Source organism: Pleurodeles waltl, chromosome 4_2 (assembly GCF_031143425.1).
Source record: "Pleurodeles waltl isolate 20211129_DDA chromosome 4_2, aPleWal1.hap1.20221129, whole genome shotgun sequence".
Classification (NCBI taxonomy): Eukaryota; Metazoa; Chordata; class Amphibia; order Caudata; family Salamandridae; genus Pleurodeles; species Pleurodeles waltl.
In genome coordinates, this window is record NC_090443.1 from 827,455,779 (window position 1) to 827,470,626 (window position 14,848).

General features: G+C 45.5%; 1 protein-coding gene across 10 annotated transcripts in view; it reads left to right on the forward strand.

Annotated features, from left to right (window-relative positions):
• DOCK7 (dedicator of cytokinesis 7) overlaps nucleotides 1-14,848 on the forward strand; it is a 1,022,674-nt gene that overhangs the window by 748,381 nt on the left and 259,445 nt on the right. For 8 of the 10 annotated variants that reach the window (XM_069232530.1, XM_069232531.1, XM_069232536.1 and 5 more), the window contains 2 exons: nucleotides 5,081-5,263; nucleotides 5,772-5,907. In XM_069232530.1, coding sequence (XP_069088631.1) covers nucleotides 5,081-5,263; nucleotides 5,772-5,907 — 319 coding nt within the window. The remainder of the gene's footprint in view (nucleotides 1-5,080; nucleotides 5,264-5,771; nucleotides 5,908-14,848) is intronic. The other 2 variants (XM_069232532.1, XM_069232533.1) reach the window with 1 other exon arrangement.

Genomic DNA, 14,848 nt, shown 5'->3' on the forward strand with positions numbered 1-14,848 from the left:
CAAGGGAAGGCTAGTGCAGGTGTTCACAAACACAACTGCCATGTGGTACTGCAACAAACAGGGTGATGTGGGGTCCTGGACCCTTTGTCAAGAGGCCTTGCGTCTATGGGCATGGCTGGAACAACAGGGCATATCCCTGGTGGATCAACACCTGACAGTTTTTCTGAATGCCAGAGCAGGCTAACTCAGCCATCCCTGATGGATCACAAGTGGCGTCTCCATACGGAGGTGGCACAAGGTTTCTTTCAGCAGTGGGGAGAGCCTTGGTTAGATCTGTGCACCTCTGAAGAGAAGGCGCATTGTCATCAGTTTTGCACGCTGGAGTTTCCAAGGCGACTGTCACTCAGAGAAACTTTTCATCTGAAGTAGAGCTTAGGCCTCCTGTGTACCCTTTCCACCCATATCACTCCTGCCCAGAATTCTCAAGAAGATCAGGAACGGCCAAGCCCAAGTCATCCTTTTGGCTTTGGACTGGAGTCTAGTATCCTGAGCTTCTGCAGTTGAGCATTGACCCTCCAATCAGTCTGCCACATTGGGAGGATCTTCTGTCACAGCAGCAGGAGAGGGTCCTCTACCTGAACATTCAACTCTCCGCCTTCTTGCATCGAGATTGAGCAGCGACAGTTTACAGCTATCAACCTTCCTCCTGAAGACTATAATGTCATTCTGGTAGCCCGGCATCCCTCTACCAAGACTGTATATGCCTGCTGATGAAAAAAATGTGTGATATATTGTACAAAGAAATCTATAGATCCTCTTTCTGCTCCTCTCTCTGATGTCCTTCTTTTTATTCTTACCCTTGCCCAGCAGGGCTCTTTTTTGGGTACACTGAAGGGTTACCTTTCTGCTCTGTCTGCCTTCTTGCAGCTGCATGACCAACTCTCCTATTTAAGTCCCCTATTGTAATAGATCCCTTAAAGGTCTTGCACATATGTCTATAATCCCCCCGCCAGTGCAACCTTAATTTGGATCATATTTTTCCAATGTGTGCTCCTTTCGAGCCTCTACCCAATTGTCCCTTCCCACTGCTCACACTCAAGGCAGCATTTCTTGTGGCAATAACATCTGCCCAAAGGGTGAGTGAGCTGCAAGCTTTGTCATCCAAGCCTCTCTACTTGATTGTGTTTCTAGACAAACTGGTGCTTTGCAGTAGGGCTTCTTTCCTTCCAAAAGTGGTGAAACCATTTCATGTGGGGCAATCCGTCACCTTGCCCACCTTCTATGTCCCTCCAAATCCCTTCAAAGAAGAGGAGCCACTCCACAATCTGGACCCAAGAAGAGCGTTGCCGTCCTACCTGGAGCACACAAAAGAGTCCCGGGTAGGTGACCAACTCTTCATGGGGTATGTTGGTGCAAAGAAAGATCAAGTGGTGCAGAAATGAAATATCTCCCGATTGGCTGTTCTCTGCATCAAAATCTACTGTGCATTGGCCAAGAACCAACCCCTGGAGGGCTTGCAGGCTCATTCAACCAGAGCCAAAGCTGCAACGACTGCATTGGCACATGGCGTCCCAGTCCTGGACATCTGCCAGGCAGCAACGTGTGAATCACTGCACATGTCCACCAAACATTATTGCCTGAAGAGCCAGGTCCGCAGGGAGGGCATTTGCCCTATGGTCCTGCAGGGCCTCTAGTTTAGCTGATTGGTCTGCAGCCCACCACTGGGGATGGTATTGCTTCGGTATCTATTCAAAGGTAAGGAATCTGCGGCTAGAGGTTTCTATCAGATAAGCAAATTACTTACCTTTGGTAATGCCTTATCTGGTAGAGACTATATCTAGCCGCAGATTCCTTACCAACCCACCCATCCTCCCCCTTGCCCCTGCAGGCAGTTTTCTAGGGTTAAGGATACTCCCTTTCAGGGCCTTTGATTGGACGCACCAGTGTCAGTGCACTTCATGGCTTCTCAGTGGTAGTTTGTAGACTGTGGAGCAGTCTTCCCTTTGACCTTCATGTGGGAAAATCTTTGCAAAAATTCAGGAAACTTTTAAGGCCCAGGCTTTTTTTCTTAAGGCTTTACCTTTGTTGTCAGTTGAAACTTAAAACCTAAGTGGCTAGATACTCATGGGTGAACATTCACATTCTATAAATGCATAAAAAGTCTAGGTCAGTAATGGGCTTAGTTTGACTTGACTTGATATGTGCAGTTATGTATAAAGGAGGCATACCATGACAACCTAATGTTACTAATGCCTGGTAATATACATAGTCTATCAGTGGTCACCTGGAGATCAGTGATATCAAAGGTGGCTGGGCTATCAATTAAGATCAGTGCACAGGGTTAATCCTTGGCACATTAATTGATAGGCTGTCCCATAATATCAAATTAAATCTGGTCTATCTATTCATATTGGATTTCAAGCCTGATCAGAAGTCAATTAGAAGGTCTTTAGACTCCATGTGGTAGGACAGTTGGCAAAACATGAGGAAAGCCCAATGTGGGTTTTTCTTTAGCTGGACTGTTCGTTTCCTTGCTGTGTTTCTTTAATATGGGTGTGATGTTTGTGTTTGAAGGACTTAGTTATTGACCTACAAGATCAAGAAGACTTGATTAGATTGGTAGCAATTGATGTACATCCAGGGAGGCCAAGGTTGATAACCTTAGAATTACTGATGTCCCATGACAAAGGGGGATTGTAAATAGAGACCAGGTTTTTACTTATGTCCGATTCAGAGCCAGGCACAAACTCAGAGAAGGCTTGGCCAAGGAGGGATGGGATAATGAGGAAAATTTTCCACAGCCCGTAGGGCAATTGAGGAAATAGTGGTGTCAATTTACAGAAAGGGGGCTTCGCTTAAAACGTTTGAAGACCTGAGTCTAAATATTAAGCTAAGTCATTAAACATTTTCAGCAACTAAAGCTGTCACTATGGACTGCTGCTTATCTTTAAGTCCATCACTGATGCATTTGTTTTTATTACATTTCTACTAGGGCTGGTGAAACATTTGTATTTTTATAGTGTGGTGAAATTCTCAGATGTTGACTTGATCCAGTTTTTGCAGGTCAAGCAGGAAACCAGACATCCTTAAGTTCGAGCCATAGTCTTCAAACTGTTTTGTGCAAGCCCGCTCTTGTATGGCACCTCAAAAATAACTTGATATGAATTTGTTCTAGTTATTTTGTAAAAGGTTACACTATGGGTGCAAGTTAAAAGAATTTATTGAGACTTGATTGTTATGTCCTATAGGAAATGTAGACAAACGCTGATATTTAGTATGGTTTTTCAATTTATTATGATAACTGTGTGTCACTTAAAAATTCAAAAAGAACATGTTCTATAGCCCAAAACTGTATTGCTTTTTGCTTTTCTTACAATAAACCTAGTATATGAAGGACAAATCTAGTATATGCAAGAGAAGTGAAAGTGGAAGAGACTATGAGTGTAAAAGTTGGAAATAGTCAAAGGTATTTTGACAAAAACTGATGTTCATCGTTGTGACAACCAGTTCAGTTGGGTTAATGGGCACCAGCTGCATCATTTGGAGATGTTCAGCACTGGTGTCCTGGGGCTTCAGCACTACTGGACTCCAAACTGGATAATCACAGTACCTCTCTACAGCAATTGTGACTCTGTCAGAGTAGCAAGGCAGAGCATTACAAGGCCTGCTGAAGGAAGTAAGGTGTATTTTGCATTCAGAATGCAGTTTACACTGTAGTACCAGCTAATAAGATCAATGTCCAGTCAGTACTTTACTTTATAAATGAAAAGTACTTTAACACACACACGAAAAATATGCTACACATAAACTTAAGATACACAGTAAAAAACAGAAGTCTCTATGACCCTCTCAGCCAGGGTTAAAACCCCAAAATAGTATTGCAGCACCTAGACGCTAAACACTATAAAAATAGTTAACATTGCATTATACTGACCATGTTGCACAGGGTTGCTCTTCAGCGATAGAGCATTGTATTGCAGTCAGTGGCTGCTGGTATTTTCAAGGGGGGATTGGGTTGGCCACACACGCACATGCATACACTCACACATCAACATTGATACTCACACCCCCATACATTCACAAGCGTGCGCACACAAACCCACCATTCACAAACACTCAAACCCCCAATCACAGCACGCAGTGACAAATACACATACACTCACAAGTACACATATGCACGCACACATCAAACATTAAAATGCAAGTAACTTAGAGCAGCAACAGAGTTCTTGGCCTCGAGATTCCTGCAGGATTGGGTCTGTGGCCTCCTCACACTGGTTGACCAAAGGTCTACCAGTGAGAGGACGCCGCAGTCCCTACCTTGTCACAGAGCAGGATGGGGTCAGTGAGACTTGCTGATCCCACCCCACTCTGTGACAGGGTATCAGTGATAGTCACTTGACCCTGGGCACTTAAGTGTTTAAAACTGAAGTGCCCAGGTCCAAGGCTAGTGAGGTTCCCCCCCATCCTGACAGATGTCCTCCAAGCGCTTTGCCAGGCTGAAGAGGTTACACCTACAGGGCTGTGACATCTTCAACCCAGTAACGTTCAGCTCAGGCAGCCGGGCGCCTGCACATTTTGTGCATGTCTAGTATCTGGCTGCCTGACTTGAACATAAAGAGTGTCTGTCAGGCTGACTTTGCCCAGCTTGACAGACCCTCGCTACATGTCTGCCAAAAAGTGGGGTGGGGGAGGGGGGTAACCCGTCTACCCTTAAGGATGGACCACTGCTGATTGCAGTTATTTGGCTCTAGCAGTTGATATGAAGTCAAATGTTCCTGGTCCACTCACTGTCCTACCACCCTTCTGTTGCAAGGACACTAATGATGTCAGGGGTCTGGGTATGCCCCTCCAAGCCTGGGGCATATTGGTGACCTGCTGCCCTCCTTTCCAGTCTCATGGTCTGGCTTATCCCCAGAGAGGAATTTTAATCAGCACCAGACCAGAAGGCCCTGACCATCACCCGGCAGAACGGTAGAGGGTTGTTCTAGCATAGGGCATCTCAGCTAAACACAGGTAAGGACTAGTGCCTGCCCCAACCCACATAGCTTCTACAGGGGATAGGGATGACCATGAGGGAGCAGGAATGTCCATCAGAACAGATACCAGCTTTGTTTAATGTTCATTTTTTTTATGTTAGCCCTCAAGGCAGCACTCAACATTTTCAGCAGAATCCAGTCGAAGTCTGCTCATCTGTCTGCTGTGGGTCTTAAGAAATGCTGATGAAACTGTGCTCCAGAAATGGTTTACGGACCTCTCTGTGCTCCGCCTTAATAGACTCTTGGATTTGCTTTACCTCTGCGTTTCCTGCTTTGAATACAAGGTGAGATCCTATTTCCCCTATTGTAGAAGACCGTCAGAGCTGCTGGCTTTTGATGCATAATTTTGAATAAAAAGTTTGGTTAGACTAAATGGACCAGAAGCATAAACAGACAAACTGTTAGCTGCAACTCCACCCCCACCATCACTTGTAAGACCTATACTTTTCCATGTTCTCATCCATTACAAAAACACCTCATTATGTGGAGTTTTTACTAAAGGTGTGATAATTTATATAACAAAAGTTGGTGTACATTTTCTTAACGATTATTCTTTTTTGTAAATGTTATGAAACAGGATGTCCACAAGAGCTAAATCTATATTGGGGTTTCAAGAAATCCACAAAAGCTACCTTTCCACATGGTGAATTTAGATGCAGTTTACTTACATAGTCAGTGGTTATCCTGAAATACTGGCAAGACTCTGGCCATCTTGGAACAAAAGAACACAAACATGCTCTATATCGTGGCTAGCATGAGAGATTCATCTTTGCATCTTTTCCGGTCTTCTAGGGGAAGAAGGCTTTTGAGAGAATGAACAGTTTAACGTTCAAGAAATCAAAAGATATGCGAGCAAAACTGGAAGAAGCAATACTTGGAAGTATAGGTGCCAGACAAGAGATGGTGCGTCGAAGCAGAGGTCAGCTGGGTGGGTATATTCTTTGCAGGTTGTTTTGTTTTAAATGCATCATATAAGTACACTTATGTGATCATTTAAAATAGAATTTTTATAAAGTTATGTTTAAAATGTTGTTTCAGAAGTGTTGTGCAGTAGGGGGCAGTAAATGGATTGCATGGAAGTATAAAACCAAATGCAGTTGTAAATGATATGTGTTAAAAAGGTGTTATATAAGAATAAGAACATCTAAGTACTATACAATGTAAAGGATGAAGAATCTATAGACATACTGTACGAGCACCTCCCACTTAAAGGTGTATGTACAGATTTTACATGTTTTTAAGATTTTAAGATAACTTGTTGTGGTGGTGGTGGTGAAAAATTCCAGCCGCACAAAAGGGTTGAAAAATAACACCAATGTTTGTTTCAGACAAGGCAAAAATGAGGTGTCAGGAGGGAAATAGACAGAGCTAGTATCAGAAGTAGAAGCAAAGAATAGGGCTTAAAGGAGTTCATCATGAGTGATTTAGAGCAATCCAGTGCCAAATAGTAACATCTAGCTGCAGATTTCTTACTTTAGAATCTTCCCCAAGCGCAAACCTGGACTTAAAACTTTTTTCCTATAGCACGGCTGTGAGTTGGTAGAGGGCGTCACACGACTCTGTATCAACATCGTCCACCAGAGATGACGTCACCTGAGTCCATATAACCACCTCACCAACGTCAGTTCCTTCTTTTCCGCCTTTTTAGGCCGTTTTCTGCTTACTTTGACGTTCTCGTCGACGGAACAGTGTGCTTTTCCTGTCCATGTCTTCAGACATTGAGCCCTGTGGATGGCTACTGTCTGCTACAGACCCCAACTCTGTTTGTTTGTGGTGCCTGGGAGAGCACCACAACGCGAGAAATGCGACTCCTGTTGGCATCTCCAACTAAAGGTTCTGCGGGAGCGCCGTATGAAGCTTCTAGCAGCGCGGATGTCTGAGCCGTCCCAGTCTTCACGTTGGTCATGGTCTCCTGCTCATACTGAAGTCCGTTCGCGGGCCCGGTCAAGGTGTCATTCTCGTAGACGTCCATCTCCATCAATGTCACGAGGTAAGTCCAGACGTAAGCGGTCAAAGTTGAAGAAGTTACCGACTTGCATTCTGCATCTCACCATGCCTCTGCCGAGGAGTCGAGGCCTGAATCTGCTCTGCGTTTCCCTCCCTTTCCCAGGGCCAGAACGACTATGACCCACATGTGTGAATTCTACAATGTTCGATGGCATCTGTCGCTGTAGATACACATGGTATGCATGAGCTCGCCATCTGGTGTTGGGTCGGAGTGTTACAAGTTGTTTTTCTTCGAAGAAGTGTTTTCGAGTCACGGGGCCGAGTGACTCCACCTTCTGTGCTCATTGCGCATGGGCGTCGACTCCATCTTCGATTGTTTTCTTTCCGCCATCGGGTTCGGACGTGTTCCTGTCGCTCCGAGTTTCGGAACGGAAAGATAGCTGAAGACGGAAGATTTTCGACGGTATCGTTGCGATCCGGTTAGAGATAGACACATACGACGACGCGTTGAACATCGAAGCGCTTCGGTGCCCTTCGGGGTAGATTTCGGCACCCCGTCGGGGCCTAGTCGGCCCGACCGCGTGGAGGACAACGCCGATGGAACGGACCCCGTTTCGATTCTGCCCCGAATGCCACAACAAATATCCTTATACGGACCTACACTCGGTCTGTAATCTGTGCCTGTCACCCGAGCACAGCGAAGAATCCTGTGAGGCCTGTCGGGCGTTCCGGTCCCGAAAAACTCTGCGCGACCGTCGAGCGAGAAGACTGCAGATGGCGTCCACGCCAAAAGAGCGTCGACAGTTCGAGACAGAAGAGGAACAGGAGGAATCCTTTTCCATCCAGGATTCAGACTCCGACGAGCTACACTCTACAAGAACTGTGAGTAAGACGTCGAGATCAAACCTTAAAAAAGGAAAGAAGGCCCAGGGGACGCCACTGCCAACCGGCCATGGCTCCACCCAAATTCTCGGTGACCAACAATCGGCACCGAAAAAGGCCCATTCAGTGTCGAGATCGTCCGACTCCGGTCGAGACACCGGCACGCAGCCTCCTCGAGACCGAGAGAGTGCTAAACAGAAGCATCGACACCGAGAGTTCGGTGTCGACACGGATCGACGCCGAGACAGTGGCGCCGAAGACCATAGAGGCCCAGAATTTTCGGCACAGAAAAAGAGGAAGGTTACCTCGGAGCCGAAAAAACAATCGACAGGGTTTTCGGAGCCGAAAAAAGCGACATCAGACCCTGTTTCTGGCTCCTACACTGAAGAGCATTCTATGTCTTCTCAAATGAAGAAACATAGATTTGAACAAGAACTGCAATCCACTGACGTGGATCACACGCAAAAGCGTATCTTTATTCAGCAGGGGACTGGGAAGATCAGTACCCTTCCACCTGTCAAACGAAAGAGAACGCTTCAGTTTACTCCTCAGCAACAAACAGCACAAAAGGTAACACCTCCTCCCTCGCCTCCACCTGTAACTCCGGCTTCGCCAACTTACACCCCGTCACATTCGCCAGCTCACACCGCCATGAGCCACGATGACCAAGATCAGGATGCGTGGGACTTGTACGACGCACCAGTGTCTGATAACAGCCCAGACACATACCCAACTAGGCCATCACCACCGGAAGACAGCACAGCCTACTCACAAGTGGTGGCTAGAGCAGCACTATTCCATAATGTGGAACTACACTCGGAACAAGTAGAGGATGATTTTTTATTTAACACCCTCTCCTCAACCCACAGCTCCTACCAAAGCCTGCCGATGCTCCCAGGCATGCTACGCCATGCAAAGGACATTTTCAAGGAGCCAGTTAAAAGTAGGGCAGTGACGCCTAGGGTGGACAAAAAGTATAAGGCGCCTCCTACGGACCCCGTATTCATCACCTCTCAGCTGCCACCAGACTCTGTGGTGGTAGGGGCTGCCAGAAAACGGGCAAACTCACACACTTCTGGGGATGCACCTCCCCCAGATAAAGAAAGTAGGAAGTTCGATGCAGCCGGGAAGAGGGTTGCTGTCCAAGCAGCAAACCAGTGGCGCATCGCAAATTCACAAGCGCTGCTAGCGCGATACGACAGAGCCCACTGGGATGAGATGCAGCATCTCATTGAACATCTCCCAAAAGATCTGCAAAAAAGAGCAAAACAGGTTGTTGAGGAGGGTCAAAACATTTCCAACAATCAAATACGCTCCTCCATGGATGCAGCAGACACGGCCGCAAGAACCATTAATACGTCGGTTACCATCCGTAGGCACGCATGGCTCAGAACGTCTGGATTTAAGCCAGAAATTCAGCAGGCAGTGCTTAACATGCCAGTAAACGAGAAACTTCTGTTCGGTCCGGAGGTCGACACAGCCATAGAAAAGCTCAAGAAGGACACTGACACTGCCAAGGCCATGGGCGCACTCTACTCCCCGCAGAGCAGAGGATCTTATAACACCTTCCGCAAAACACCTTTTAGAGGAGGGTTTCGGGGTCAGGCCACACAAGCTAGCACCTCACAGTCCGCACCGCCCACCTACCAGGGACAGTACAGGGGAGGTTTTCGGGGCCAGTATAGAGGGGGGCAATTTCCTAGGAATAGAGGAAGATTTCAAAGCCCCAAAACCACTACCAACAAGCAGTGACTCACACGTCACTCACCCCTCCCACACAACACCAGTGGGGGGGAGGATACATCAATATTACGAAGCATGGGACAAAATAACTACAGACACATGGGTCCTAGCAATTATCCAACATGGTTATTGCATAGAATTCATGCAATTCCCTCCAGACATACCACCAAAATCACAAAATTTATCAAAATACCATTCACAGCTTCTAGAGATAGAAGTTCAAGCACTACTGCAAAAAAATGCAATAGAATTAGTACCAAGCACACAAATAAACACAGGAGTTTATTCACTGTACTTCTTGATACCAAAAAAGGACGAAACACTGAGACCAATTCTAGACCTCAGGGTAGTAAACACATTCATCAAATCAGACCACTTTCACATGGTCACACTACAAGAAGTGTTACCATTGCTCAGAAAACACGACTACATGACAACCCTAGACCTCAAGGACGCATATTTCCATATACCAATACATCAATCACACAGGAAATATCTAAGGTTTGTATTCAAAGGAATACATTACCAATTCAAAGTATTGCCTTTTGGTTTAACAACCGCTCCAAGAGTATTCACAAAATGCCTAGCAGTAGTCGCTGCACACATCAGAAGGCAGCAAATACATGTGTTCCCGTATCTAGACGACTGGCTAATCAAAACCAGTTCGCTCACACAATGCTCAAACCACACAAATCAAGTCATACAAACCCTCTACAATCTAGGGTTCACCGTCAACTTTGCAAAATCAAACATTCTGCCAAGCAAAGTACAGCAATATCTAGGAGCCATAATAGACACGACAAAAGGAGTAGCAACGCCAACTCCACAAAGGATCCACAATTTCAACAGGGTCATTCAACACATGTCTCCAAACCAAACAATACAAGCAAGAACAATACTACAGCTCCTAGGCATGATGTCCTCATGCATAGCCATTGTCCCAAACGCAAGACTGCACATGAGGCCCTTACAACAGTGCCTAGCCTCACAGTGGTCTCAAGCACAGGGTCACCTTCTAGATCTGGTGTTGCTAGACCGCCAAACTTACCTATCGCTTCTATGGTGGAACAGTATAAATTTAAACATAGGGCGGCCTTTCCAAGACCCAGTGCCACAGTACGTAATAACAACAGATGCTTCCATGACAGGGTGGGGAGCACATCTCAATCAACACAACATAAGAGGACAATGGAACATACATCAAACAAAACTGCATATAAATCATCTAGAATTATTAGCAGTTTTTCAAGCACTAAAAGCTTTCCAACCAATCATAACCCACAAATACATCCTTGTCAAAACAGACAACATGACAACGATGTATTATCTAAACAAACAAGGAGGAACACATTCAACGCAGTTAAGCTTGTTAGCTCAACAAATATGGAAGTGGGCAATCCACCATCAAATTGGTCTAATAGCACAGTTTATTCCGGGGATCCAGAATCAGCTGGCAGACAATCTCTCTCGAGATCACCAGCAAGTCCACGAATGGGAAATCCACCCACAAATTCTGAACACCTACTTCACACTCTGGGGAACACCACAAATAGACTTATTTGCAACAAAAGAGAACGCAAAATGCCAAAACTTCGCGTCCAGATACCCACACAAGCAATCCCAAGGCAATGCCCTATGGATGAACTGGTCAGGAATATTTGCTTACGCTTTTCCTCCTCTCCCTCTCCTTCCTTACCTAGTAAACAAATTGAGTCAAAACAAACTCAAACTCATTTTAATAGCACCAACGTGGGCAAGACAACCCTGGTACACGACACTGCTATATCTGTCTGTAGTACCACACATCAAACTGCCCAACAAACCAGATCTGTTAACGCAACACAACCAACAGATCAGACACCCGGACCCAGCATCGCTGAATCTAGCAATCTGGCTCCTGAAATCCTAGAATTCGGACACTTACAACTTAGCCAAGAGTGTATGGAAGTCATAAAGCAGGCCAGAAGGCCATCCACTAGACACTGCTACGCAAGTAAGTGGAAAAGATTTGTTTGGTACTGCCATCATAATCAGATACAACCACTAGAGGCAACTCCAAAACATATAGTAAATTACTTGCTCCATTTACAAAAAGCAAAGCTAGCCTTCTCTTCTATTAAAATACATCTTGCAGCAATATCTGCATACCTGCAAACTACATATTCAACTTCCTTGTATAGGATACCAGTTATCAAAGCATTCATAGAAGGGCTTAAAAGAATTATACCACCAAGAACACCACCTGTTCCTTCATGGAACCTAAACGTGGTTCTAACAAGACTCATGGGCCCACCTTTCGAACCCATGCACTCTTGCGGAATACAATTCCTCACCTGGAAAGTTGCCTTTCTCATCGCCATTACATCTCTAAGAAGAGTAAGTGAAATTCAAGCGTTCACAACACAAGAGCCTTTTATACAAATACATAAAAATAAGGTCGTCCTACGACCTAATCCAAAATTTTTACCAAAAGTTATTTCTCCATTCCATCTAAATCAAACGGTAGAACTACCAGTATTCTTCCCACAGCCAGATTCTGTGGCTGAAAGAGCACTACATACATTAGATGTCAAAAGAGCATTAATGTACTACATTGACAGAACGAAGAACATCAGAAAAACTAAACAGCTATTTATTGCATTCCAAAAACCTCATGCAGGTAACCCAATATCAAAACAAGGTATAGCCAGATGGATAGTTAAATGCATCCAAATCTGCTACCTTAAAGCAAAAAGACAACTGCCCATTACTCCCAGGGCACATTCAACAAGGAAAAAAGGTGCTTCAATGGCCTTTTTAGGAAACATCCCAATGCAAGAAATATGTAAGGCAGCCACTTGGTCTACGCCTCACACATTCACCAAACACTACTGTATAGATGTGCTATCCGCACAACAAGCTACAGTAGGTCAAGCTGTATTAAGAACTCTATTTCAGACAACTTCTACTCCTACAGGCTAAACCACCGCTTATGGGGAACTAACTGCTTACTAGTCTATGCATACCATGTGTATCTACAGCGACAGATGCCATCGAACTGAAAATGTCACTTACCCAGTGTACATCTGTTCGTGGCATCAGTCGCTGAGATTCACATGGACCCACCCACCTCCCCGGAAGCCTGTAGCAGTTCAGAAGTTACCTTCAATTTTGTACATTTGTATATATATTACTTAATCCTTTAATAGGTACATACTTACATTTTTCATTGCGCGGGCACTATTACTATAGTACAACTCCTACCTCACCCTCTGCGGGGAAAACAATCGAAGATGGAGTCGACGCCCATGCGCAATGAGCACAGAAGGTGGAGTCACTCGGCCCCGTGACTCGAAAACACTTCTTCGAAGAAAAACAACTTGTAACACTCCGACCCAACACCAGATGGCGAGCTCATGCATACCATGTGAATCTCAGCGACTGATGCCACGAACAGATGTACACTGGGTAAGTGACATTTTCATTCCTTCACGCTATCTTTGGGAAATCACCTTCCCCTGGAGCACCTGTGGCCCCCACAGAGGTGCAAGAGGTTTTTACTTTGCCCATGGCGGCGTGTTTGCCCTCTGCTTCAGTTAGACCTCCGGCGTCAGTTGACAAAGCTGTTACAGTAGCGGTGCACAGCTCTTTGGGGTTCACACCTTTGGCGCTAGTATCCGGTCAGCCGACTCCGGCAACTCTGCTGGTGGCACCGATCGACCTTCCATCTCTTTCCCCGTCTGAAGTCGACACTGACGCTGAGGATTCACCTTCTCAGTGCTGTTTGATATCGGGTACAGTGCCAGCCATGTCAGTTATCCCTGACCCCACCCCATATTCTGGGGAGTCCCCTCATGTTCATACCTCTGAGGGACATGGTGAAGAGGCTGTGGATATACCAGACATTTCTCCTGGGGAGCAGCCTCTTATAGAGGACAGCTGGATAGCTGACCTAGCTACATCTGGTGGTTTGGATTGTTCCCCAGCCTCAGGCCTACTTTCACTGCCTGGCCTTGCTACGGAGGCGAATTCCACTCTATCTGACATGCTGAGAAGAGTTACTGTGATGTTGGATTTGACACTTGCTTCAGTGGACTTGTCCTCTGATCCTCTCATTGATGTGCTCCATCAAGGACAAACGGGCGTTGAGCCGGTGCTTCCTTACATGATGTTCTGTTGGGAGCTTGGCCTCAGCCTGTTACAGGGGCCCCAGTTGATCGGGCTATATCTCATAGGCACCGCCCAGCCCCGGGTGATCTGGCTTGTTTAATTAGACATCCTACTCACTGTAGTTCTGTGGTACAGGCTGTTTTTGTCCTCCATGATATTTAGGCTCTACCACATGTCCCATCTGTTAGAGAGTCCAAGAGCCTGGTTGTTTTGAAAGGCATATTTTTTCCTCCACAAGTTCTGCCTTATGATCTGTGAATACGTCTTGCGTTCTGGTATAGTTTTCACATTCACTATGAGACTCATTGGCACACATCTTGCCTACGCTTCCAGATGATATCATGAACTGTCTTGCCCCTATGATTTAAGATGGCCAGCAGGCAGATAAACTAATTATTTGCTGCAGTATGGATAGTACTGACTCTGTGGGTCGGGCCATAGCGTCTTCAGTGGCACTACATCACCGTGTGTGGTTATGCACCTCTGGATTTTCGGAGGCAGTTCAAGCCACATTAATTGACATGCCTTTTGGTGGTGCCTGTTTATTTGGTGCACAGGATGATTCCGCTTTGTCATTTTTGTCACAGTAGGGGTGGAACAGCGAATCAGCTTGGTTCCTCTCCATCCATCCATCCTAAGACCTCATGTACTAGCAGATGAGCCATGCTTTGGCAGTGTCATGAGACTTTTTCTCTTCCATGTCTGCTCCACCTAATGGCGTACCCAGTGGGTGTTCCTGTTTTCGTCAGGTGTTTGTTTTCCTTCAGTTGTTAAGTATAAAGTATTGGGATATTATCCTAGAACCCTATGCAGGAGGTTTCATGCCTGATTTCAAGGATACTTTTATTATTATTCTTTATACATGGTGTGAAAGTGGTAGTTCTCCACTTCAGGCTTGTCAATGACAGCTTCTTAGCGCTCTCTTTCTTTTTGAACCAGATATAAAGGTAACATTGTTTACTTAACTCTGAAAAAGAGCGGATGAGTTGATACTTTCATGGTATGTTCCTTACTCTAGGTAGAGTACTGTTTGTATGCCTGATGAGCATTTATATATATTTATACAGTGAGATCCTTTAGCTTGTTCGCTATTACACCTTCATTTAGGGGAACAGAGTTCCTCCCTCTGCAGAAAGTGAGTACTTGTA